We start from the raw sequence: 25,977 nt of genomic DNA on the forward strand, positions 1-25,977 counted from the left end.
TATTGTAATATTTATGTACAATCACTGTACCAAATTAAATATATATGTCATATACTGACTTTTTGAATTGTGTCTCAGGTCTGCTCTTGTATGCATTGTGGCTACAGAACCCCATATACAAATATGTTGCTTGTGATTTTGTTATTGTAACAAAAGTGGTGTAATGACCTTTGCTTCAATTGATCTCTGGAAGACTAGCTTGAAAAAAAGATTATCATATCAATCCTGTGTTGAGTCCTATATTTATCACATATATTCTGCTCCCTGTTGTCCAGTGTTTATTGGCAGGCACTTTCAACATTTTGGTTCTGTAAACTGTAATGAATGATCCTTGTGCTCATGCAAGAAAAATGAGATTATCATATCAATCCAATCCTGTGTTTAGTCCAATCCTATGTTTACACGTATCAAGAAAAATGTTACCTCAAGGCGGCCAAGGAGCGCTCAACCTGGCACATCCGAATGGGGACCTAACATGGCTCAACCCAATTGTGGCGGGATCAGACACGTCAACATGACAGTATCGGGCCAGTGTCCATGATTATTATCGATGGGATAATCATGCTTCTCTATTGGTATATCTTTTTCTTTGGCGTTTATACCAATGACTTCAGGTACATGCTGGTTGGCCACACCTTTGAGGTCTATAAATTATGATCATTTAAATAAATATTATATCTTATGTTATAATTTTTTTTGGTGCTCGTAGCAACGCACGGGCACGATCCTAGTCAAGATAAAGATGTTAAAGGGGTCTCCTACCTTGCCAAAGCAGAGATGATAACGATGAGGAGGAGGAGGAGGAGGAGGAAGAGGGAGAAGAAGAGGCGGTCATGAGAAGGAGAGCAGCAGGCAGCACCATCATCCTTGCATGCTGCGTGCAGTGCAGAAGAAGGGTCGCCGGTTTTGGATGGCTGGTGGGCTCATCTCTCCGTTCCCCTTTGCTTCTGTATGCAGACGTTTTGTGCGATTTGGGGGCCCGGCCCGTGAATCTCCGACTCCAATAGCCTGCGAGCAGAAGCGGCCAGTGAGGACCCTATCTTAAACCTCCACCATTCCACCCTTATCGACCCCCTCTCGCTATCGGTTCCTTCCCTCCTTGGCACTCGCTCTTTGCTTGCCTTGCCTTGCTCCCCTGGCCTGGTCACCTCCCGCCCTGGGCTCTACCCCCTCCCCTCCCCCACCCCGCTCTATCCTTTCACCCTCCTTCTCCCACCTTCTCTTATCCCGATAATGGCAGCCTCCGGCAGCTCTGACTAGCCACCTGCTGCTCTTTGCTTGGCACCCGTGCTCGCAGAAGAATTACACTTCCCATCCACAGCCTCGAGCAGGTCGTCAGGCACGGAGCGTGTGCTCTGAGGAGGAGCGGCAGCTGGGGCGCCAGCGCCCATTGGTAAATCCTTGGAGCCCTCCTGCTGGCTGCTGTTTGTTAAGTGTGTCTCGTGCTTCCGTTGCTCGGCCGTTTGGCCCTTTGCTCGGCTGCCCTTGAGCATTGCGTGCTCGGGCTTTGGCCTTTGGTGCGTTGTGCCGGCGGGCGCCTCAGGTCAATTACGGGAAGCTTTGGTTTCCGTTCACGGCTTCACGCTGTTCCTTTCTCCGTTCTTTGGTTTTGCTCTGTTTGTTCTTTGATCGCTCTGGGAATTCGAACACGCACACGGCATCGGGCACTGAAGCTAGCTAGCCTCACAACTGAGCATGCAGCGGCTGCGGTTTTCTTTTCTGTCACCCTGTGAATTGCTTATCTTCAGTCTTTGGTGCGTGTTCTTGTGTCCATTGTTACATCATTTACTGTTCCTGTTCTCTCTTAGTTCCTTGTTAAGTACATGATGCATATTAGAATGGTGAGATGAACTTATTAAGCGTCTCGGCGTGCGTGCAGAGAATCCGAGATGTGTTCCTTGCGCACTCTCTGTTTCTGCTGAACAGAATTCTGTCTGTATGGTGCCTGCAAACGCAACTGGGTTTCTCATGTAGTTGGCCAGAACGGAACCAAATTCTTGAATTCAATTTTACCTCTTTTCGGCTTTTGTATTAAACTTCATAATGAAGTCATATTGTGTGGAGAAGTCAAGTTAATCCTAGTGAGAACAGGAGAGATGGAATTTAAAATATTAAACTTGTTGCTTGCTGTTTTTTCTTACATCGTCAGTGTTTCACTTTTTTTCGGTCAATATTCGTGCCGTGGGCCGGACAGATACATGAAAACACGACGAGTATTTCTCTTTCACGTCTCCCTGTTGTTAACTTGTTATGAGATTGGTATGCCCACATGTCAAGGACAGCGCCCTAATTTGTCCTCACTGAACTTTTCTGGAACTAGTCTCTGTAACCATTTCTTCGCCCTCTTCTCCAACTCAAATCAAAACATGCGCCACACATGTTTCTCTTCCGAGCAGCCGTGTGAAAACATACAAACCTGGTGTGTGTGTGCGCGCGCGCTGCTGGGGAGATGGGTTCATCGTTGATGACGACAATGTTAGATACTAGTACCGCCTTTTGTTATCAATCATATCATCATCATATCATTATGATGCCATCATATACTAGGATAGAGGGAAGAAAGCAGCGCCTTTTCTTTTCCGTCGTTTGGCGGTCACGATGATTGTTAAGCAATAAGCATGCGATCGAAAGGCGCAAAGTTTTTATTTTTAATATGTTCTGAAGTACTGATGATAGGAAGGCGGTGTATTAAATCTTTTTCCAGCAACTGAAGATAGAAAGGCTCCCAATCGAATTTATTAATTTCAGTGTATCTAGTGAAAAGTGACCAAATCTTGCTGCATGCCCCACTACTGTGCTTGTTTACATTCTAGTGCTTGACAGCCATTCTATTGTGTCAAACCTTCTGAGCAGCAACTTATGTGTTGGTTTCACATCTGTTGTGCAGTTGGGCTGATTGAGCTGAGCTCGCTCGCCATTGGGCGTGTGCATGGCGCCTAAGAGCAAGCGTGGGAAGGCCAAGGGTGAGAAGAAGAAGAAAGATGAGAAAGGTGATTGTTTTTCATGTCCACAGTTTTCTTGACACAATTCATGATCAGGTGATATCATCGTTGAGCTTATCAATTAACTTTCTGTTCTTCACTCTTTGTTGTTTCTAGTTCTCCCAGTGGCCATTGACATCACCGTGAACCTCCCGGACCAGTCTCATGTCATTCTGAAGGTTTGGTTTCCAAGTCCTCGCCAATGCAGTCGTTCTCCTCGTAGCAATTTTCTCATCTGTCCTCACTGAGCTATACAATATAATGAGAAGATAATTCTCATAAAAACACACGTAAAAAGGATGAACTAAATCTTGTTACTTGAGATAGGAACAAACTAAAGCTTCAGCTTGGAACAAACATAAATTACAGATCCTTAGCGGCATTGAAGATAACATAGTACTTTTTGGTAGTCATCTTTTTTATTTTTAAATCATAGTGTAAACTACAAACTATAGGTTTACAGATTACAGTATAACCAGCTCTGGTGGTATTCATAATTTTACTCCATATTTGTCTTCTCTGGTGCAGGGGATTTCAACGGACAGGATCATCGATGTGAGGCGGCTGCTGTGCGTCAACACCGCCACATGCGCCATCACAAACTACTCCCTCACACATGAGGTATGTTTCAGTATCCTCTACCAAATAAGTCATATGGGCAGCAGCCAAAGGCAATCCATGGGTTGGATTCGGTTCAAAAAAAATCCATGGGTTGGTCGAAAAGAAAATTCCGTAACAAAAAAACTTGTTTTCCTCAAGCAGCCGGATGGGTTGTTCTCATTCTCTCCATTATGTAATTTATGTTCATATGGTGTTATATAGTGCTGATTTAGATAAGGACGATGTTTTTTGAAACGAGGTGTTGCTTTTGTATAATTTTGAAGTACTTATTTCGGCTTTTCGAATGATACCATTGCTTGATCTACTCCAATAGTGCTCCATCCAAACCCAATCTTTGCCCTAGCTAGCCTACTAGCATGTTTCCTGGATCTTCGAAAACGGTAATGAGTGCATAGCGATGATTCATTTTATTTTGCTTTTGTTGTAGACGCGTGATGGTCAGTTGAAGGATGCCGCTGATATTGCAACATTGAAGCCATGCACGCTCACCCTGGTGGAAGGTAAAGACCATGACATCCTCTGTTGCAGTATCATGTGCAATCAAAGTGTAACATGGCTGAGGTGATTACGTAAGGAAAGGGTTTTTTATACCTATGGGCTTCATATTAGTTCTTGATTGCTATGTTTTTGTCAAAAGTAGCCACTCCTTTGGATAGATTCATATGACGCATGAACAATGAACAACACACCAAATGTTCATTCCCTTGGATTTATGTTTTTATAATAGCACTAAAGTGATTAAAGAATAATAATTTTAGTTTTCTAACTAAATGAGTGATAAAGGTACAAACATTATCAATATATTAGTGTTCCTTTCAAAAAAACATTATTAACAGATTAGGCTTGATGGTGGCTTACCAACATGAGCCCGAGGGAGTTTAGAGCATCACCAACAGATTACTTATCCCTCTCTCCAATAATAAAAAAAATAATATTTTGGTGATAAAGGTGCTTCAGCAGATTGCCAATTCAATCTCCATTACCTATAATTTTTTGGTAATCACCAAAATACACCTCCCTCTCCCCTAAATGTAGGGGTTTTTCTCTACCATATTTTTGGTGCTTTCATTTTGGTAGTATGCTGCAACAACTATTACCTAAAACACTAAAATAGTTATTGGTAATAGAGAGAAAATATATTTTGGATATAAGATATGAATAATCCATTGGAGATGCTCTCATAAGGTTGATAGCTGCGGCATCTCCTAGCTAGTCAATACTTAATGAGTAAATTGCACCCCAGGTCCGAACTTGCAGCTACATTCCGCTTAGGTCCCCAAACTCTCAAATCATCTAATTGGATCCCTAAAGTCCTTTAAGTGGTTCATCCCAGTTCCCAAACCTGCCACGCGTGCATTCAAAGCGGACGTGGCATGCAACGTGGTGCCACGGTACGAATATTTGCAAAAAGACCCCTAATTTTTTTTATCTTCTCACATTTACTCCTCTCTCCCTCTCTTCCACTCTCCCTCTCCAATCTCTCACTACCTCATCCACCGGAGCTGGCCGCCACCGCGCCTCCTCCTCGCGGCGGAGCGAAGCGGCGGTGGCACGGCCGGCAGCAGCTCCGCCGTGGTTGAGCGGCGGCGACGCTACTCGGCTCGGCTCCGGGGGCCTCGAGCTCGGCGGCCATGGCGGGTCTGCGGCGTGGCTCCGCGCCGCGCATGCCGGGTCCCTCCTCCCTCGGCGCTCCTCTTCGCCACGAGCGCACACGCGCGTGGCGACACGACGGCGCGGCGGAGGCACGCACGGCGGGACCCGACGACGGTGGCGGGCGACCGCCATGGCCATGTGCTCGCTGGGCGGAGCAGAGGCGGCGCCGCAATGGACCCTCGGGACTGCGGTGAGCACACGACGCGATGGTGCAGCGGAGGTGCCGCACGGTGGGACCCAGCGGCGGCGGCGGGCGGCCGCCATGGTCAGGCACGCGCCGTGGCCGTGGTGCTCGCCGGGCGGAGCAGGGGGCGGCGCGGTGATGGGACCTCGGGATGGCGGCGAGCACGTGACGTGATGGCAGGCCTGCTGGACGGCGACACGACCGCCGCGGACTGCCCGGAGGACGACGACGACTGCGATGCCGGCCTCCCCCTCTTCTAGCTGCCGCGCGCTCCCTCCTCCCGGCGCTCCCTCTTCCCTGACCGGTCGGCTTCCTCCTCCAGGCGCCCCCTCCTCACTGGCATGGCGCGGCACAAGGGAGGGGGAAGAAGGGTGGCGCGGCGGCGAGGAGCCACACGGGGCACGACCCCCTGCCATGGCGCGGCGGTGAGGGGCGAGGCGGGGCACGGCTGGCGCGGGGAAGCGGCGAGGGAGAGAGAGAAAGGAGCAAAATGAAGAAGATAAGACGATGTCAGGGTTTTTTTTGCAAATGTTTGCCATCGGGGCGCCACGTGGTATACCACGTCGGCTTTGGATGCACGCGTGGCACGTTTGGGACCTGGGATGAACTACTTAAAGGACTTTAGGGATCGAATTAGACGATTTGAGAGTTTGGGGACCTAAGCGGAATGTAGCTACAAGTTCGAGGATCTGAGGTGCAATCTACTCATACTTAATTTAGGTTTTATTACTGTCCTTGGAAATGTATCAACCTAAGCTAGAGTACAATTGGAGTTTAGTTCCAGAGTTATCAAGGCTTTTTCCAGGCCAAATTCATACATTAGGTTAACATATATTTTGCTTGTTTTGTGGCGGTATTACCTTATACGGTCAGATTTAACCAGTTGTGGCTATAGTGTTTTTTTTGTCAGACTTTGGTGTGAGCTACGCTTCCTATTCACGGGATCCATGATCATTCATTATTATTTTTTTGAAACGGATCATTTAATCATATCTTTTCCAAGTTTATGTTGTTCGGAATAAAATGAATTCCATTCTAAAATCCCTCCTTTCTTTCTCTTGTGTCTCCTATTCATCATGTTAGAGTAACTCCAGCAGGGCCCCATTTGAGTGACTAAACCCACATTTTAGTCAGTTTGCTCAAATTTTCATCTCTAGCAGGGCTCCCAATTGGGTGACTAAAATGAGGGGTGACTAAATTTCCTCCCCCACCCTTTCAATTTGGCCACCCTCTACTTAGGCTACCAAAAGTAGGGCCCACTATTTTTTTTTCCTTTTAGTTTATTTAGAAGTCTATTTAGTCGGTGCTGCTGGAGTAGAGACTATATTTTAGATGACTAAACTAGTCACTTCACTGAAATTGCTCTTAGGAAACCAATCCATTGTCTCAACACCTAAAGAACCATGCCTTCATTTGAAGGAGCATAACTTTATCAACTTTTCAAAAATTTCAAAATTATAACTTCTTTAGGGTTTAGGGAAGTCATCATCCAACCATCCAATGGAACCCTGGTTTGAAAGAAAATATAAAACAAAGTTCTTAGGGCAACTCCAACCGAACTCTCAAATTTGAGCCCCTATTCTTCTATATATGATCTCTCGTCCAGATTTCAACCCCTACTTTGCTTTGTTCTCCAACCGAACTCTCATATGTCTTCCCATACCCCTTTTTTTATTATTGATATCATGTAATTAACAATCTAAGCATATTTATACAAACGTTCATTGTTCATTACTACTGATAAATTGACCGACTAAATCGGTCAATGCAGCTGAGTTCACTCCACCGTCAAATTCGCCAATCGTCGAGCCAAACCAATCTAATTCCTCGCACCACCGGCATCGCACCAACCTCAACGATCCATTTGAGCCCCTCCCAAGTTGAATCCATCACCGGAGCTCCCCATCGGATCTGCGCCCCCTTCTCCATAGCCACCGGATCTACAATCCGTCTCATAGACTCCATACTCACCAGTGATGAGAAATCAACCTACCTAATGCGAGAAAAGCTCCATGGAAGGCGCGGGGAAAGCTCCGTGGAGGCCGGTAGTTGCGGCTGTCGCCAGATAAGAGCTCGGAAGAGGAGCTCCTACAAGTGAGAGTCGGAGGGGGGAAAATGAGGTCCTCTCATCCGTCGGGGTCGGGATGAGAGACCGGTTGGAGACTGTTTTTTTGCGTTTCAACTCTATGTGGTAGGGGTCTAGAAAAGGGGGTCGGTTGGAGTGACACTTACTTCTTCCCCGTTTGAATTTCTCGAATTACTGGCACTAATGAAAATAATAAAAAAATGCAGACGAGTACAGCGAGGAGAGTGCGGTGGAGCACGTCCGGCGGCTGCTGGACATCGTCGCCTGCACCACCTCCTTCGGTCCCGCGCCGCCACCTCCGCCGCCGCCGTCCCCCAAGTACACCGATGCCGCCAAGGAGCCCTCCAGCTCCAGCGCCACCTCCAAGGGCGCCGCCTCCGGGTCCTCTGGCGGGCGCCGCACAACCTCGCCGCCACCGGCGTCGCCGTCCAAGGAGTCGTCGGCCGCGAAGGAGGCGGCGGCCAAGGAGTCCGCGGCCGCGGCGGAGCTGGAGGCCGAGATGAGCGGCGCGTGCCCCCGCCTCGGCGCCTTCTACGAGTTCTTCTCCCTCGCCAACCTCACGCCGCCACTCCACTGTATGTGAACGTGACAGCCTCTCACTACTCCCTATCCTAATTTCCCATCACGCATCGAGTCCGCAATTCGCTAGATCCGCTCAATGTTCACTTGCATTTATCCAAACTCTTGATCGGTTTCAGTTGTAAGGCGAGTGTCACAGCCCCGGCAGGAGGAGCAGCCTTCGGATGACCATCTGTTCTTTCTCGAGGTAAAATGGATCAGTGACGGCCTTTTCATTACCTTCGTTGTGACATAGTTCCCGCATGATTTTTCTGTTTAATGTGCTGCTGGCCCTAATCAGAATCGTTGTCTGGTTTACAGGCGAAGCTTTGTAGTGGGAAATTCCTTGTTGTTGAAGCTCGGAGAAAGGGATTCTTCAGTTTGGGGAAGCAGCGTGTCTTGTGCCATAACCTTGTCGACCTTCTGAGGCATCTTAGTAGAGCATTTGATAATGTTCGTCAATCTCACTGAACTTCTTGACTTTGTTTGTTATGATTTCTATTATAGGGTAACAGTAGCTTGAATGCCATAGGTATTTGACCTTATTATTTAGTTTCCACATGGATTATTGTTTTTCCTAAACACTAGGAGAGGCAATTCGTAGTACATGGAGAATTTGAGGATCTCCTTCACTTTATATCAAAACGATTGGTATCTTTCTTCAGTACTGAAAAATACTAAACTGGCAGTAATTTTAGGATTATGATGATAAATCGATTTGTAAGGTTACAAACTAAAAGCAATATTTGCCTGGTGCTATTTTAATTGTAGCAGTGACATACTGCTGCAGAAAAATTATCTGCATTTGCACATCTTTTGAGAGCTTTTGATGAGAAACATTAGAACCATAAACTGCTATAGTGCAACATGAGGTTTCTAATCACAGGCAGTTATAAGTTTCAAGATTGTCCACCACACTTGATGTTTCATACTACTTATTTCATTACTACTAACTCAAAGCTCTATTCTTTTTGTTGCTTTGATATGTTTTAGGCATATGAAGATCTTATGAAGGCATTTTTGGAACGAAACAAGGTTTGCTATAACCTCATTCAAGTTATTTTTCAATTCTTAAGTTTTGTTGGCATTGATGGAAACTATCAGGGTGGAGCTAGAACTAGAATTACTTTAGCATCTTCGTTCTATGCCTAGGGTTAGAGCTGTGGCTGCCCTAGGCTTGACTCGCCCCTGGAAACTATCTGGCATTAGTTGTATCAGAACTATGTAATACTCAGGAATGCACTAGACTTTTTTTGGAAGCTATGCAGCAGAGGGGAAGCCCCTGCTGGAGTAGGGTATAAAAAGGCAAAAAAACTGGACAGAGGACCAAAGTCCAGAGAGCGCCAAAGCGCTACAGGAGGAGAAAGAAAGCAAAACAAAGCTACCTAGGGAGCTCTGAGAGAGCTAGAAGAATACCAACTAGATTTGAATACTATCTACCCAACTAAGAAATTCCTGTTTTTTTTCCTTCCTTGATTCTGTGAGCTTGAAGTCTTGCCTCTTCTATAAATTTTGATGTCCAGTCTCGAATTGTTGGTCTTCTTCCTTCGAAGATGAGGTTGTTCCTTTGTTTCCAGATGTGCCAAGCAGCTAGACTATATATGAGAACAGAGTTAGATAAATTTTAGTGCGTGTATTTCAAGTAACAAATAAAAATTTTGGTTGTGTCTTGGCCTTCTGGGATACCTTGGCTACTTGTATAGATATGCTAATGTACTTTTGTAACTTGTTTCTTCCATATTGGACGCATTATAGTATTGTCTGCTTTTGTAGAAGCACCTTAATTCAGCACTGATGTCTAGCGAATTCGTTACATCTTGTCATGTTTTCTGTTACCTAAGTGCTTCATTCTTTGCTGCATCTTTGTTTGATAAATCTTTCTCCTATTCTATTTTTATGTCCTCACCTAGTTGGTGTTGCTCATACATTGCAGTTTGGAAATTTTCCTTACGGATTTCGTGCAAACACATGGCTTGTTCCTCCATTTGCTGCCCAGTCACCATCAACCTTTCCTCCTCTTCCTGCTGAGGATGAAAACTGGGGAGGCAGTGGAGGTGGTTGGGGAAGGGATGGCAAAAGTGATATGTTGCCATGGGCAGATGAATTCCTTTATCTGACATCTATGCCTTGCAAAACTGCTGAGGAGAGGGAAATCCGTGACAGGAGAGCATTCCTACTGCACAGCCTTTTTGTTGATGTTGCCATCTTTCGGACTATTACCGCAGTAAGGCATGTAATGGAGAGTACAGGGATATCAGCATCAACCAAGATAAATGAACTTTTGTATTCTGAGACAGTGGGAAATTTTAGCATCACTGTCACAAGAGATTCTTCAGATGCAAGCTGCAAGTTGGACGCTAAGATAGATGGAAGCCAAGCGACAGGAATGGACTTTAAGGATCTTGCAGAAAGGAACCTTTTGAAAGGAATAACGGCAGATGAAAACACGGCTGCCCATGTATGATTTTAGAATTAAGGTTGCCTTGTCCATATTCTGCATTAAATGTAGTATTTCTTACTTTTCTCTTTAATTTGCAGGATGTTGACAGTTTGGGCATTATCAACCTTAGGTATTGTGGGTATGTTGCAGTAGCAAAGGTTACCAATATCGATAAAGCCAAAGTGACCTCTTCTATTAAGCCAATAAATATAGCAGATCAACCTGAAGGTGGTGCACATGCATTGAACATTAACAGGTTAATAACAAGAGACAATGCTTTTATGTTATTCTCCATATTTAATCTGTATATCTTCAACCTATATTTGTCTGTTGTTGGTTAACTTCTGCTCACTCGTTTAGTTTGAGGATGCTCCTTAATGAAGCCAATTCAACTGGAGAGAAAAAGATATCAAGCTTTTCACAAAATAATAGACATGAAGAGCTAACTATGGCACAAACTTTTGTTAAGAGATTGTTGAAGGATAGTCTTCAAAAGCTCGAGGAAGAGGAAAATGAGAAACAATCATTTATGAGATGGGAACTTGGTGCCTGCTGGGTTCAGCATTTGCAGGACCAGAAAAATTCTGATAAGGATAAAAAGCAAGGTGGTGAGAAGGATAAGAAGAAAACAGTGGACAAATCTCTAAAAGAGACAAAGGTTGAAGGGTTAGGGAAGCCTTTGAAAGCCCTTAAGAACTTGAAAAATGCTGATACTGCTGACATGGGATCCTCATTGGGGACCAAAAGCTCTGCAGAAAGTCAGAAAGACAAACCTATTGAATTACCACAAGGAGAGTCTAATGCTTCAGAGAATGAGAACTTGCTGAAGGATTTATTACCAGAATCTGCCTTTACAAGGTTGAAAGAATCAGAAACTGGGCTCCACCAGAAGGTGACGCATTGCATTTCATTACAACTGAAAAAGTCAAAGTAGCTATATGTTGCTCTGTATATCTTTGGGAGCCATACATGTTTTATAAATATAGCTAGTAACTTTAGGTTGCCACATTGCACTTGATATGATGTTGGCTAATAAGAAGGATATCAAGCTGAGCTGTAGAAATGTTAAGAAAGTGGTTCAATTCTGACCCATGTATGAAGTTTCTGGACTCTAAGGTAAACCAGTTATAGACAACCTCAAATACGAGCTTTCTCAATACAATTCTAATTTCTGCAGAACTGATATCATCATGCAGGTGTGTTGAAATTGGTGCAACATAGGTTATTTGACAAACTTGTTCTAGGAAAGCCCTTAGAAGTACTATTCTTTCTTTGCTATGTTCATTTACTTTTGTGCTTCAATCTTCTGCTCAGCTATTTTTATTTTGTAAAGTGAAACTATTTTTTTGCTCTGAAAGAAAGATAATTACTTTCTTCTATTGTTCGTGTTTGTCTTGAGTAAGCTGATGTTGGAGTTTTTTTTACTGTCCATGCTTAGCTAACACTCATTGCATCATAATCGTGCATGAAGACTGAAGACTAACCTTGTTTTTTCTACAGTCACCTTCTGAGTTGATTGAGATGGCTCTAAAGTACTATGATGAAGTCGCGCTTCCTAAGCTGGTATGTATCAATATACTAGATAATGAGTTTTTTTTTTGACAGCCAGGGGACATCTCCCTGTAGTCAAGTGTTTTATGAGATTATGAGTGATGTATATAATCAACATGCACAATGTTTTGAGTTAAGAAGCCTAATCAAAGAAAATATTCAGGTTGCTGATTTTGGTTCTTTGGAGCTTTCACCTGTTGACGGTAGGACTTTGACAGATTTCATGCATACCAGAGGCCTACAGATGCGCTCTCTAGGACGAGTTGTAAGTTTCTAGTGCTCTTTTACATTTGAACCTAATGAATGCCATTTCTTTCCAATTACTCTATAATGCTAACCAGCTAATTATCTGTTTAGGTCAAGCTTTCGGAGAAGCTTTCACATGTTCAGTCCCTATGTGTGCATGAAATGATAGTGCGAGCATTCAAGCATATTGTTCGATCCGTGATTGCTGCTATTTCAGACACACGACAATTAGCACTAACAATAGCCGCAGCTCTGAACTTACTGCTTGGTGTTCCTGAATCTGATGTCTCTGGAAGTTGTCCTAGTGTTCATCCCCTAGTATGGAGATGGCTGGTGGTATTCTTGAAAAAGAGATATGAATTTGAGCTCACAGAAAAACATTACAATGATGTGAGGAAATATGCTATCCTGAGAGGACTATGCCATAAGGTAAAGGTTACTATTTGTATCTTTATTCTAAAAAATTCATCCTGATTTGGCATAGTTTGATTTGAGGATAACTGCTGCTGTTAGGTGGGCATTGAATTGGCACCCCGAGATTTCATTATGGATTCTGCTTTCGCATTCCATAAGCAGGACATTATTAGCCTGGTACCTGTACATAAGGTGAGGTTTGCAGGATAGGATTATTACTTGTTTGAAATTAATTTGACTCATCATATGTAATCAGATACATTGATGGCATGTACATCAGTTATCAGCATCAGTAGTTTAGAACCTTTTTATTTATTAATACTTTGTTATACACTATAGGAAATGACATAAAACCCAACTAATATGGTTTTCATAACATGCAGCAAGTCGCATGCTCATCTGCAGATGGAAGGCAACTGCTAGAATCCTCTAAAACTGCTCTTGACAAGGGAAAACTTGAAGATGCTGTCAATTATGGGACCAAGGTATGTTTCTAAAATCATGTCTAAATGTAGCAATTCTTTTCATATACTTTTTCCGCTGATTCGTAATTTTCTATATGAAAATGCAGGCTCTTTGTAAGCTCATAACTGTGTGTGGTCCCTACCATCGAATGACAGCTGGAGCTTATAGTCTGCTAGCTGTTGTTTTGTACCATACTGGTGATTTTAATCAGGTACATATTGCTATGCGGTTGGAAATCAGGTCATTTGATGAAGTGCTAAACATTTTCAGGCAATTCTAGGTGGCCTTACATGGTTTCAGAACATCGATTCTACCTGCTTAGACAAAACATTAAAGGATCAAAATATTGATTTGCATGCACCAACCAATTCAACCCAATAGTTTAAGTTGATAGGAAAAGGTGGACAATTCACTTATACTTCAACACTCCACCTCACATGTAGGCTCCACTAGGCCTCAAACATGGAATAGGAGTCGGCTGCAATTATTTTATTTTAATCGCGCCCTACATGATTCAAACTCGATACATCTAGCCCTTATACCATATTGAGTTGCATACACCAACCAATTCAACCCAAAAGTTTAGGCTGATAGGAAAAGGTGGACATTTCACTTATACTTTAAGGCAAAGTATCATAGAATTAAAGTAATATGCGAGGATTCGTAATGGAAAAATGATATCTTTTAGGTTGGTCTCATGTCAGAGTGCAACTTGGGGGGGGGGGGGGGGGGGGCTTGTCAGTGACATGATACCTGAAAGCGTGTGACGGCCATTGAATCAATGCTTTTTAGAATGGATGTGCCTACAGATAAAAAGTGCTGCCATACTTTTTTGTTCTAGCTTTTAATATGTCTAAAAAACTGCAGGCTACTATTTATCAGCAGAAGGCCCTAGACATCAATGAGAGGGAACTTGGACTTGACCACCCTGATACAATGAAGAGTTATGGAGATCTTGCTGTATTCTACTACCGTCTACAACATACAGAATTGGCTCTGAAGTAAGGAATATTCATAAAACTCTTCCATTTTGTGTTTCATGCAGCTCATCTATGTTTTCATAACAGCCTAATGGACCACAATACTCTTTTTTGGTCTTAGCTAAGTTATACTGTATATTTTCACAATCTTCAAGATCTTGATTGGACGTAAGAGTAATTCTATGTAGTTTAATGATATATCATGTAATGATGATTGGCAGGAGATAAAACAAAACATATTTATTATTTTAGGGCGTTTGTTCTATAACCCATATTCTAACCTCTGTTCACAAACATGTCACACGAGAATGTGCATGTTTGGTTTTTTCTCTTTGTTGGTATAAATTTTGTTTGGAATAAAACCTATTTTTAAGATGATAGTTCCAACACAAGTTATACAGATTGTTAGCTATGGAATAGCAGATGCAATGGAAATACTGATATTTGAGTGAATCCTGAGATGGTGTTTCTTTTCCAAATATCTTAGTTAATGCATGAAAATATGTGCATGGTTTCTTCATTTTATGAGGAAAGGTTGGAAAGGACAAAGAAAATTGTCATTTTTTTAATGCAGAATTTCTACTCAAGTTGGATTGCTGTTTGTCCTATTTTTATTATTTTGTTTTATGTTACAGGGCGAGTCAAGCCCCTACTGACACACACACAACACTAAATAGAAAGTTAAGTTACAAAGCCAAGGACAAAATAAATATCTCAATTTCTGTTGTTTTTTAATGATATCTGTCTATTGAGCTATTTCTTATGGCCTGTGTAAGAGAGGATAGAAGAGAATAATGACTTGTATTCCTCCAAACCCTAAAAGGGTGGGATATATAGTTTCTATACACGGGTCTCTAGATGGGCCTCTATACATGGGCTCAATATACTCCAACACCCCCCCGCAGTCTGAACTACCGGCGCAGCGGTGTTCAAGACAGGACAACAAGAAAGCTAACCCCCCCTCCGCAGTCGGAACTACCGACGCAGCCACAACTAGCCACCTGCTACGTTGAGACTGGAGCGAAACTCCGAGAAGGTCGAGGAGGGCAGTCCCTTGGTGAAGATGTCAGCAAACTGGGAGGTGGTCGGGACATGGAGTACCCGAACATTGCCGGCGGCGACTCTGTCGCGCACGAAGTGTAGGTCGATCTCCACATGCTTCGTCCGCTGGTGCTGGACGGGGTTGGTGGAGAGATATACGGCGCTGACGTTGTCGCAGTAGACGAGCGTGCTCTTGGCGAGCGGGCTGTGGAGCTCCGCCAAGAGCTGTCGAAGCCAGGACGCCTCCGCCACGCCGTTAGCGACAGCCCGGTACTCCGCCTCAGCACTAGAGCGGGAGACAACCGGCTGCCGCTTGGACGACCAGGAGACCAGGTTGCCGCCTAGGAAGACGGCGTAGCCGGAAGTGGAGCGGCGAGTGTCCGGGCATCCAGCCCAGTCAGCGTCGGTGTAGACCACCAGCTCAGAGGTGGGAGAGCAGTGAAGAACCAAGCCGAAGCCAACAGTGCCACGGACGTACCGGAGGAGACGCTTCAGCGCAGCAAGCTGAGACTCCCTGGGATCGTGCATGTGAAGACAGACCTGCTGAACGGCATAGGTGAGATCTGGCCGGGTGAAGGTCAGGTACTGCAAGGCACCGGCAAGGCTCCGGTAGGCAGTAGGATCAGCCACGGGATCACCCAGATCAGCAGACAGCTTCGCCTGAGTATCGACAGAAGTGGAGCATGGCTTGCAATCAGTCATCCCAGCCCGCTCTAGAATGTCGAGTGCATACTGCCGCTGGTGAATGAACAGGCCAGACGGGCGAGTCTCAACAGTAACGCCCAAGAAGTGGTGGAGCTGACCAAGATCTTTCATAGCAAACTTCTGCTGCAGAGAGGAGATGACGCGCTCAAGCAACTGCTGACTGGAGGCGGTGAGCACAATGTCATCAACATAGAGCAGCAGGTAGGCAGTCTCATCCCCACGGCAGTAGATGAACAGAGAAGTGTCAGCCTTGGCCTCGGTGAATCCCAAAGTCAGCAAGAACGTGGCGAACCAAGAGTATCAAGCCCGAGGAGCCTGCTTCAGACCATAGAGGGACTTGTTGAGCCGGCAGACCATATCCGGACGACTCGAGTCCACAAATCCCGCCGGCTGAGAGCAGTACACTGTCTCTGACAGAGTGCCGTGAAGAAACACATTCTTCACATCCAGCTGGTGCACAGGCCAGGAGCGAGAGAGCGCGAGCGAGAGGACCGTGCGCACAGTAGCAGGCTTCACTACTGGGCTGAAGGTCTTCTCGTAGTCCACACCAGATCGCTGGGTGAAACCCCGGAGAACCCAGCGAGCCTTGTAGCGTTACAGTGTGCCATCAGTCCGACGCTTATGTGTCCAGATCCACTTGCCGGTGACCATATTGCAACCAGACGGACGCGGCACGAGGTCCCACGTCTGGTTGGCAAGAAGAGCCGCGTACTCCTCTTCCATCGCGCGACGCCAGTGAGGATCCGTCAGGGCGTCGCAGACAGAGGAGGGTACCGGAGAGACCCGCGTCTTGCCCTCGGTGGCGGAGAGAGTCGCGGCCTGAGACACCATCCGCCGAGTCACTATGGGATGGATATGCCGAGGATCCCGATGGACGACTGGCGGGTGAACACCTCCGGCTCGACTCGAGAGCGAGTCGGCGGAGGCGGCAGCGGCTCCGGTGTAGATGGCGGTGGCGATGACTCCGGTGTAGGCGTCGTAGAAGCCTCCGGAGCTAGAGTCGGCGCCAGTGACGGCGCCCAACGACGCCGGTACACCTGCACTGGTTGAACGTACCGTGGCGGCGCCGGAGTCGGCGTCGGACGACGCTGATACACCCGCACCGGTTGAGCGTACCACACAGGTGTAGGGGGAGGCACCGGGGCCGCGCGTGGCGCAGCAGGAGACACCGGGTCCGCGCGCGGCATGATCGGAGATCCGGGGGCCGCTCGTGGCGCGACCCTGGGCACCGGGGCCGCCCGTGGCGCAGCAGGGATCACCGGAAGCGGTGCCGGTGTGCCGGGAAAACCTGCAGGGAAAGGAAAGACAGGTAAAGGTGGCTGAACTACCGGGTTAGTCGGAAACAGGGACTCCAGCTCGGGGTTAGGAGAAGGTGTGGAGGAGGTGGAGTAGGGGAAATCCGACTCGTTAAAAACGACGTGTCGGGAGATCAGGACGCGACGAGAGGTGAGGTCAAAGCATCGGTACCCCTTGTGGTCAAGAGAGTAACCAAATAACACATACCGAGTCGAGCGGAGCACAAGCTTGTGAGGAGTAGTGGCGGAGGTGTTAGGGCAACACGCACACCCGAAGACCCGAAGATGGTCGTAGCGAGGAGGGGTACCGAACAGAGCGTGGTGTGGAGTGGGAGCAGGAAAAGCAGTGGACGGAAGACGGTTGAGCAAGTAGGTGGCGGTGTGGAGGCTCTCAGCCCAGAAGCGCGGGGGCAGAGAGGCCTGGATCATAAGGGTGCGCACGACGTCATTCGTCGTGCGAATCATCCGCTCAGCCTTGCCGTTCTGAGGAGAAGTATACGGACAAGACATACGCAGCTGAACACCCCGAGAGAGGAAGAAGGAACGGGAAGTGGAGTTATCGAACCCACGCCCGTTGTCACACTGGACGGCCTTAATGATGAGGCCGAACTGAGTGGACACCCAGGCAAAGAAGTGGAGGAGGGTGGGGAATGTCTCAGACTTGGCGCGTAAGGGAAAAGTCCAAGAGTAGTGTGAGAAATCATCGACCACCACTAATAGTATTTGTAGTCAGAAAGGCTGAGAACAGGAGAGGTCCACAGGTCACAGTGAATAAGATCAAAGGCATGCACAGCATGCGAAGACGAAGAAGAAAAGAGAAGTCGAACATGACGACCAAGCTGGCACGCATGGTAGAGGTGCTCAGCAGGAGCCGTGGTACAAGGAACATCTGTACTACGACTGAGCTGAGGCAGAACGTCGCGGCCGGGGTGACCAAGACGGCGGTGCCAGGTGGTGGAAGACGGCGTCGCGACAAAAGCGGCAGACGAAGAAAGCGAAAGTGGTGCAGTGGAAGAAGGAAGACGAAGGGTGTAAAGGGGTTCCGTGCTGTCACACCGGAGTAGTGGACGCCGGGAGGCCGAATCCTTTACAATGAGGTCAGAAGAATCAAACTCGATGGAACAAGAATTGTCAGCTGTAAACTGACGAATGGAAAGAAGGTTATGAACCATCTGAGGAGCAACAAGGATATTGGGAAGAAGAAAAGAACCAGGAGCAGAACCCACGGCGGTGACAGGAAGGCAAGACCCGTACCAACCATGATGGAAGAATGATGGAAGAAGGACAAGAGGGGTGTGGGGTCGGACAGAAAAGAGGATACCAGCATCTAGGGTGGTGTGGAAGGAGGCACCCGAGTCGGCGATCCATTCGGTGCTGACCGGCGGCGTCCGCCCCATGGCGCTAAAGGACTACGCCAGTGCGGCCTGGTCCCACCCCCCAGGCCAGGTCAGCTGCTGGCTGGGTGGAGCGGGCGGGGTCCAGGACGACGCGAACAGGGGAGCAGCAGCGGCGAGCATGGCCGCCGACTGGGGCTGAGGACGAGGGCCCCCCCTGACCCTGAAACGGCCACATCGAGATGCGCCCTGGCCGCCAGGGCGTACCTCCAGGGCCAGGAGCAGGTGTGGGAGCCGAAGTCGGGTCCGGAGTGCCCCGAGCACCACCACCACGCCACCTCCGCCGACGACGCCCTCGGCCAACCCCACCCCCGGTCTGACCGGTGAGAGGAGCAACAAGGAGGGGGTCGGGCGGGTCGATCCGGGGTCCAGATCCAGAGGGCGGAGCCTGGTGGGAGGACGAAGTGCCGTGCTCGGTGAAGGGGACGACGGGCGGGACGACGACCCGACGAGTGAGAGCGTCGGCTGCAGAGCTCTCGCGCTCCCAAGCGAGGGCAGCCGCGCGGGCCCATTCCTGAGCCGCCGAAGCCTCGGACTTGGCGGCGAGGAGGGCCGCGGCGAGAGCGTCGTCGGCCGTAGCAGCTCCGGCGGCGATCGGCTGCCCGCGGAAGGCGGCGGCGGCGGCGAACGGCGCGTCCGCGTGGGGCATACCAAACGCAGGCACGTGCGCCGCGGGCGCGTGCAGGAGCGCGGGCATGGGCATCGCGGGCAGAGGCATCGCGGCATGCGCGGCGGGCGCGGCGGGCACGACGGCGGCCAGCGCGGCGTGCGCCCGCGCGAGCTTGGCCTTGAGGTCCCGCAGGGCGGCCGCGAGGCGGGCGGCGGACGGCGGCGGGCGCCGTGGGTGGCGGCGGATGGCACGCCGGTGGCGGCGGCCCAGGGGCGGCGCGGCCGCGCCGGGAGCAGATCCGCGCCAGGCCGGGGTAGGGGCGGCAGGGGCACGCCAGGCCGGGCCGGCGGCGGCAGCTTGGTCGAGCCGGTGCGGGGCGGCCGCGCCGGGAGCAGATCCGCGCCAGGCCGGGGCAGAGGCAGCAGGGGCACGCCAGGCCGGGGCGGCGGCGGCGGCTGGGGCACGCCAGGGTAAGGAGAGGGGCAGCGACGCCGGCTGCCAGCTGGCCAAGGCGGCGGCGGCGGCACCAGGGGCGGCGCCGCCCAGGCCCTGCTCGCCTGCGGCAGCTGCAAAGGTGCGCGGCGCAGGAGCAGAGGAGGGAAGGGGAGGAAAGGGGGGAGGGGAAAGAGGCGCCGGTGGCCGGCCAGCCATGGCGGCAGCGGCGGCGGCGGCTAAAGGAAACAGAAGCTAGCTGATACCATGTAAGAGAGAGGATAGGAGAGAATAATGGCTTGTATTCCTCCAAACCCTAGAAGGGTGGGATATATAGTTCCTATACATGGGCCTCTATGTGGGCCTTTATACATGGGCTCAATATACTCCAACAGTCTGGTTAAAGCTCAAAGATATAAACACGAAATCATTTTAAAAACAGAAGTGGATCATACTTGTTGTCTTACAATTTGATCAGTCCTGGTAAAATGTACAATTCTGGTTTTTTGAATTAACTGTAACAGTATGTGCAAACTTCTATATTTACTCATATTCTAGTTTCGTAAAGCTTATTAACTATTGGTGTAAATTAGGTATGTCAAGCGTGCGTTATATCTTCTGCATCTTACGTGCGGGCCATCTCATCCAAATACAGCTGCTACATATATCAATGTAGCCATGATGGAAGAAGGATTGGGCAATGTGCATGTAGCTCTCAGATACTTGCACAAAGCTTTAAAATGCAACCAGAAATTACTTGGGCCTGATCATATACAGGTAATTGTTTTTCTATATATATATAGTTTAGAATAGGATGTCTCCTTTCTTGCAAGGACATGCTAGATATACTTGCACTAAGATCTTTTTTTTTTCTCAGAAGAGTTACCCTGTTGGTTGGGTAATACTTATGTAGTGATCTTCTGTTATCTGTAGACTGCTGCCAGCTACCATGCTATAGCCATAGCGCTCTCGTTGATGGAAGCTTATTCCTTGAGCGTTCAGCATGAGCAAACAACCTTACAGATCCTTCGTGCAAAGCTTGGACCAGATGACCTACGGACTCAGGTATCCTTTCATGAAATGAAATTGTTGACATGCACAGGAAGTACCTCCTCCAATTAGATATCATTTTAAAATGCGTGCAGTCAAATAAACATTTAACTAGTATTAGCAAAACATTGAAATTGTAACATGAGAATAGTGTTACTGTATAGCTATCAAATCTACTACATAATAACTCCACACTAATCGGATTACCCCCTTAAATTGTAGATTTAAATCCTTTAGCTGCTCCACAGGAATTAAATAGATCAGATGACTTGGTTGTCCTTCAATTTTTTCAAGTTCCCATACTAGAAAAGATGCTTTTGTTTATGAGAGTGATAGAATTCTTTAAGCGAACCATAAGAGGATGAAAATAGGAAACTCATTGAATTTTTATTACTAATTATATATGGAGATGCTTCAACAATCTAAATAAAAAGCAACTGGGATGAGTTACATATATACAGATTTATAGTCATTTGTCAAAGTACACATTAGAGGGCATTTCTTTGTCCAAGATGACAGTTCGATATGTTAAGAAAGAAATGCTTCCTCTGTGACATGGAGGGCGATTCTTAACCTTTTCGCCTTGTCTTAATGCAGGATGCTGCTGCCTGGCTTGAATACTTTGAGTCCAAAGTAATTGAGCAACAAGAGGCTGCACGGAATGGAACTCGGAAACCTGACGCATCAATAGCTAGTAAAGGACACCTAAGGTGAAACCTTGATTGAGAATAAATCCTTAGATTTTCTGCATTAGGCTAGTGTACAAAAGACTGGGTTCGCTGATATTCTGATGACTCATTTTTAGATGGATACTTAGATGTTATATTGACTTACATTGTGCTTCCAGTGTGTCTGATCTTCTTGATTACATAAATCCCAACCAAGAAAACAAAGGAAGAGATTCTGAATCTGGTAAACGGAGATACTCCAGTATAAAGGTTGGTTACCTATCTTTCTTTCTGCATATCCTTGTTTTTTGTTTAAGAATTTTATTCACCTCATACTTATCCTGTCAGGTTTTACCACATTCAAATGAAAGTTCAAATGGAGCAAGTCCTGAGATATCTCCGAGGGATTCAACTCCCATTATAGATGAGGAACAGCAAGTTAAAGAGCTTCCAAAAGATGATGGTACTGATGTTATGTCTGAAGCTGAGGTTATACAGAGTCCTAAATCGGTTGAGCAACCAGCACCTTCTGAGCTAGCACTAGAGATACCCGAGGTGAACATTAATGTACCTAAGGAGGTTCTTCAAGATGAAACTGCAGAACCTGAAGATGGTTGGCAGCCTGTTCAAAGACCTAAATCAGCTGGAGGACCAGGAAAGCAGATAAAGCATTACCGTCCCACTACCAGAAAGGTGTATGACCCTGATAGTCATGATCCAACATATACTTCACAATACAAGGCTAGGAATTCCTATTCAAATAATCGGTATTATTTCTTAAGGAAGAGAACTGTCGTACCTACAACGTATACAGATCCTCAGCAGCATGTGAAAGTCCAGACATCAGGTGCCAGATTTGGTCGCAAGATATACAAGGCTGTGACCTATAGGGTTAAGCCAGGGACTGTGCTTACAGAGGTGCAAGATACTAAGAGTACAGAGCAGGTGAGTGGTAAAGCAGAATCCCAGGTGACATACTCACAAGCACACAATCCTACTTCAATAGATCACAAAGAAAGTGAGCTACATGGAGCTTTAGTTGCAAGTAGCGGAAATGCTCCATCATACAAAGATGTTGCATTGGCACGTCCTGGAACAATTGCCAAGACTCAAATTCAGAAATCTAGAGATGATGTACCGCAGAACCAACCATCACTTGGTCAGATCATTGCACAAGAAATGAAGGATTCTTTGGTTGATTCACTTCAGGTGGAACAGAGACCTGTCACTTCAGATGCCAATAATCCTAAAGAAGTAGCCAATGTAGCAGAACAAATCCAGCAATCAGAAGAAACTAAATTCTTTGGGAGAGAACCAGAGATTGAGAATATAGGCAAAGATGGTTCACAAAATTTGCCGATGTCTGTAACTGGAAGTGAGTCTGGAAATAGTAAAGAAGATGCCAATGTGTTCAGTAACACAAGTCAAGAACCACCAAGTGGTGGCAATGATGGTGCAGCCATTGAGTTTTCTGAGTCTACTGGGTCTGCTAAAGCTGAACAGAGCGGGAAGTCTGACATGGAATTTTTTGAAGCTCTGCCCAGCAGTATAGAACCTATATCAGATTCAGCATCTACAACAAACACAGGGAGTCTTGTAGGTGTTGCAAGTGCGACGTCCAAGCCTAACTTGGTGCTAAGTAATATTGATTTGAGAGAGATGCCTAATAAGAAGCTATCTGCTGCTGCCCCACCATTTAATCCATCTCCACCGGCTGTACTTAGCCCCCTTGCTGGAAATGTTGGTCTCCCGCCACCAGGTGCCATGCCGGGAGTAGCACCTTGGCCTGTGAATGTATCCCTCCATCCTGGGCATCCATCTATGGTGCCAAGTGGTCCTCCTTTGTGCACTTCCCCTCATCATTTGTATCCGCCTACTCCCCGGTCTCCTAATCTCATGCATCCTGTGCCATTTATTTATCCACCATATAGTCAACCACAGGTGGTTCCAAGCACCACATTTCCCATGAACACTAATATTTTTCAGCATAACCATTATGGATGGCAACCTTATATGGGCTCAGCGCCGTCAGAATTTGTGCCAGTGTCAGCATGGTCAAGTGGCCATACAATTGACTTCATCCCCCCGCCACATGTTGTTGACCCCATTTCACAGTCTTTAGCAGATAAACATATTCAATCTGATGCAGCTGTTGTTAGTATAGGACCTTCACTGGACAGTAATGCTGTAGCGGCCAAAGAGGAAATGGAGAATCCTGCAGTGGTAGGAGGTGACAATTTCATCAGCAACAAACATGATGATCAGGATAAACAATTAAAGGATGTGGTTAGAATTGAGCTGAATCCTGACATGAGTGCAGATAACAGTCATGACATTGGTGTAACGAATCAATCGCGAAGCAACATGAAGAACGAAGATGAAGGTAGTTTCAGGATATGTGTAAAGGGGAAAAGCCGGCGGAAACAAACTCTGAGAATCCCAATAAGTTTGCTTAACAAGACATACGGGTCACGTTCTTTCAAGCTTGTGTATAACAGAGTAGTAAGAGAAAACGACATCTTCAGGCCTTCGGATGTGTCCTTTGCTGAAGTTGTTTCATCTGGCAACTAGGCAAATCAAAATTGTTCTAAGCATCAAATATTTGAATTATTGGTCGCAAGAGAGTTTTGATGGATCTCCAATTCAAATCTACTGAGCTGTGATAAAGTTCTTATTTCGAAGGCAGAATGACGATCCTTCAGTGTTCTAGGTAATGAATTTAGTTCATATACTTCTCTCTTGTTATCCATTATATTTCATTCATTTGATAAAGCTATTTTCTGCAGTTGTAAAATTCCACAACCAAAACTGTTCAGAAACGATAAATCCATTATTTTCATTTAAAATAAGGTAAGGTTTCTTTGCAAGAATCTTTTGGGTCATTGGATGTTCATCTTTTCTGTTTCCATTTGATGGATTGGTTTTGATTGCAGTTAGCTTCTTGATATTCTTGTATGTAGCATTTAAATATTACCATTGTTTCAATGCCTTAAGATCTTATTATGAACATATACATGTTTATCATCAATAATGAAAGCATTTGCATCTAAATGTAGAAACAGTGAACATTGTGTCATAGATCAAATCAACCATATTATAATTGTTCAGAACACAAGCCTTGTTGCGAAACAGTAGTTCCAATGAGCAAGTGAAATTTGAGCACATTACATGAATTAATTATTCGCTATGTAACATCTTTAACTTCATGCGGTTTTTGTGAGAAGTTTGACCACTACTTTTTATAACTTGAACATTAACATATTCCAACAAAATTTAATTTTTTGAAAGCATTTGTAAAGACAAATCTAGCGAAAATGTTTCATGTTACAAATCTTGATCATTTGAACATATCAACTGTGGCGGAACTGATTCTATGCATCCAAAATAAAAGGAACAGCATAACATGTATACAGTAATCTCCTTCAGTTTGTCTACATTCTTACTCCAAAATTTTCAGTGATTTCTTCATACACTGAATTCACTGCCCTCTTACACACATTACAGGTGTCGACAATCCGGTGTAAAGTCCAGAAGAGTTGCAAAGAATTTTGTGAGATCCAGAACTAATAGAAGATGAAAGTATTACCAACAATATAGACTGTCTAGACAGGCTGGTTTTTCTTCAATTTTGATAGATTAAGAAAAAGAGAATCCTCTTTGATTTCTTTTGAGCAAAGTTTTGCCTTTGAAACTTAGCACTTAGATTCTGATTTTTTTTTGTTGCCTCGGCACATCCAATAATCACTGAATGTTTTTTGAGAAACTAACGTTATTCTTTTTTGTAGAACAATAATAATGTCTATTCGGTAAAGCTGCTTGTTTATTCAGAACAAGAGGCATTTCGATATGATTAATCAATATATTCTTATTTCATCATGGTCTGTGAACCCGATGATGCAACATTGGTTGTTTCTGTTCAAGAAACCGTCGGCAATAACGTCTATCCATATTTTTGCAATGTTTTTTTTCTTAATGAGCTATGGGACAAGCGCTGAAATTGTGTCACTTCATTTTGTTAGGATGCAAAGTTCTCTGAATCCGGTGCAAATTGACATTATCATTAAATTTTATGCCCGCTGTTTGCTTCAGTGACTCTGAAAAATCAAGAGATGTAGCAGCTTACTTGATCCCTAGGCCGGCTTTTCGGCAAATACGAGATTCTACCAAATTGGATAGGACGAGGAGAACAAGGTCATTGTGCTCTTAGATCTATTTTTTAATCAAGATTTAGGTTTGTGAAAGTTGATAATATATTATAAGAAAATTTAGTACTCTGCTCGAAATTGGCCTTGCAATCCTACCTGCGTTCTCTGCAATGCCGCTCCGGAGGCGGAGACAGCTGTACACCTCTGTTTGCAATGCGTGTTCGCCGTTCAGGTTTGGAGCTGCTGAGTGCTGAGTGCTGAGTCTCCTGACTGCTCGGTGGAGATTGTGGTCTGCTTCGCTGAGATCATTGCATAAGCTGCAAAGAAGAAGAGTGGCTGCAGTACTCATGGACACCTGTTGGAATATGTGGAAGAGTACAAGTTTCGCCGATCCAGGTTGGACAGCTGATCAAGGATGAAATGGAAGGGCATGTGGGAGCCCTCGTGTCTTGATGTTC

General features: G+C 46.1%; 1 protein-coding gene across 1 annotated transcript; it reads left to right on the plus strand.

The window, feature by feature from the left end:
• The first annotated feature begins 1,043 nt into the window (after nt 1-1,043).
• Nucleotides 1,044-25,250, plus strand: LOC120659868 (protein TSS-like). Its single transcript, XM_039938135.1, has 26 exons — nt 1,044-1,393; nt 2,888-2,990; nt 3,099-3,160; nt 3,510-3,602; nt 4,030-4,102; nt 7,732-8,100; nt 8,224-8,291; nt 8,405-8,536; nt 9,077-9,118; nt 10,017-10,541; nt 10,622-10,779; nt 10,884-11,415; nt 12,024-12,086; nt 12,238-12,339; nt 12,432-12,749; nt 12,834-12,926; nt 13,118-13,219; nt 13,306-13,410; nt 14,067-14,200; nt 20,250-20,433; nt 20,590-20,721; nt 21,304-21,416; nt 21,554-21,644; nt 21,723-24,084; nt 24,161-24,224; nt 24,879-25,250. The coding sequence occupies exons 2-24, from the start codon at nt 2,930-2,932 to the stop codon at nt 23,943-23,945; spliced, it is 5,775 nt and encodes a 1,924-aa protein (XP_039794069.1). The 5' UTR covers nt 1,044-1,393; nt 2,888-2,929; the 3' UTR covers nt 23,946-24,084; nt 24,161-24,224; nt 24,879-25,250.
• Nucleotides 25,251-25,977: the final 727 nt, after the last annotated feature.

This window comes from Panicum virgatum, chromosome 2N (genome assembly GCF_016808335.1).
Source record: "Panicum virgatum strain AP13 chromosome 2N, P.virgatum_v5, whole genome shotgun sequence".
NCBI classification, from domain to species: domain Eukaryota; kingdom Viridiplantae; phylum Streptophyta; class Magnoliopsida; order Poales; family Poaceae; genus Panicum; species Panicum virgatum.

Coding starts and splice junctions, on each gene's coding strand:
- LOC120659868 (XM_039938135.1), top strand. CDS start 2,930: ATGGCGCCTAAGAGCAAGCGTGGGAAGGCCAAGGGTGAGAAGAAGAAG. Junction 4,103..7,731: donor CACGCTCACCCTGGTGGAAG/GTAAAGACCATG, acceptor AAAAAAATGCAG/ACGAGTACAGCGAGGAGAGT. Junction 20,434..20,589: donor TTGGGCCTGATCATATACAG/GTAATTGTTTTT, acceptor TGTTATCTGTAG/ACTGCTGCCAGCTACCATGC.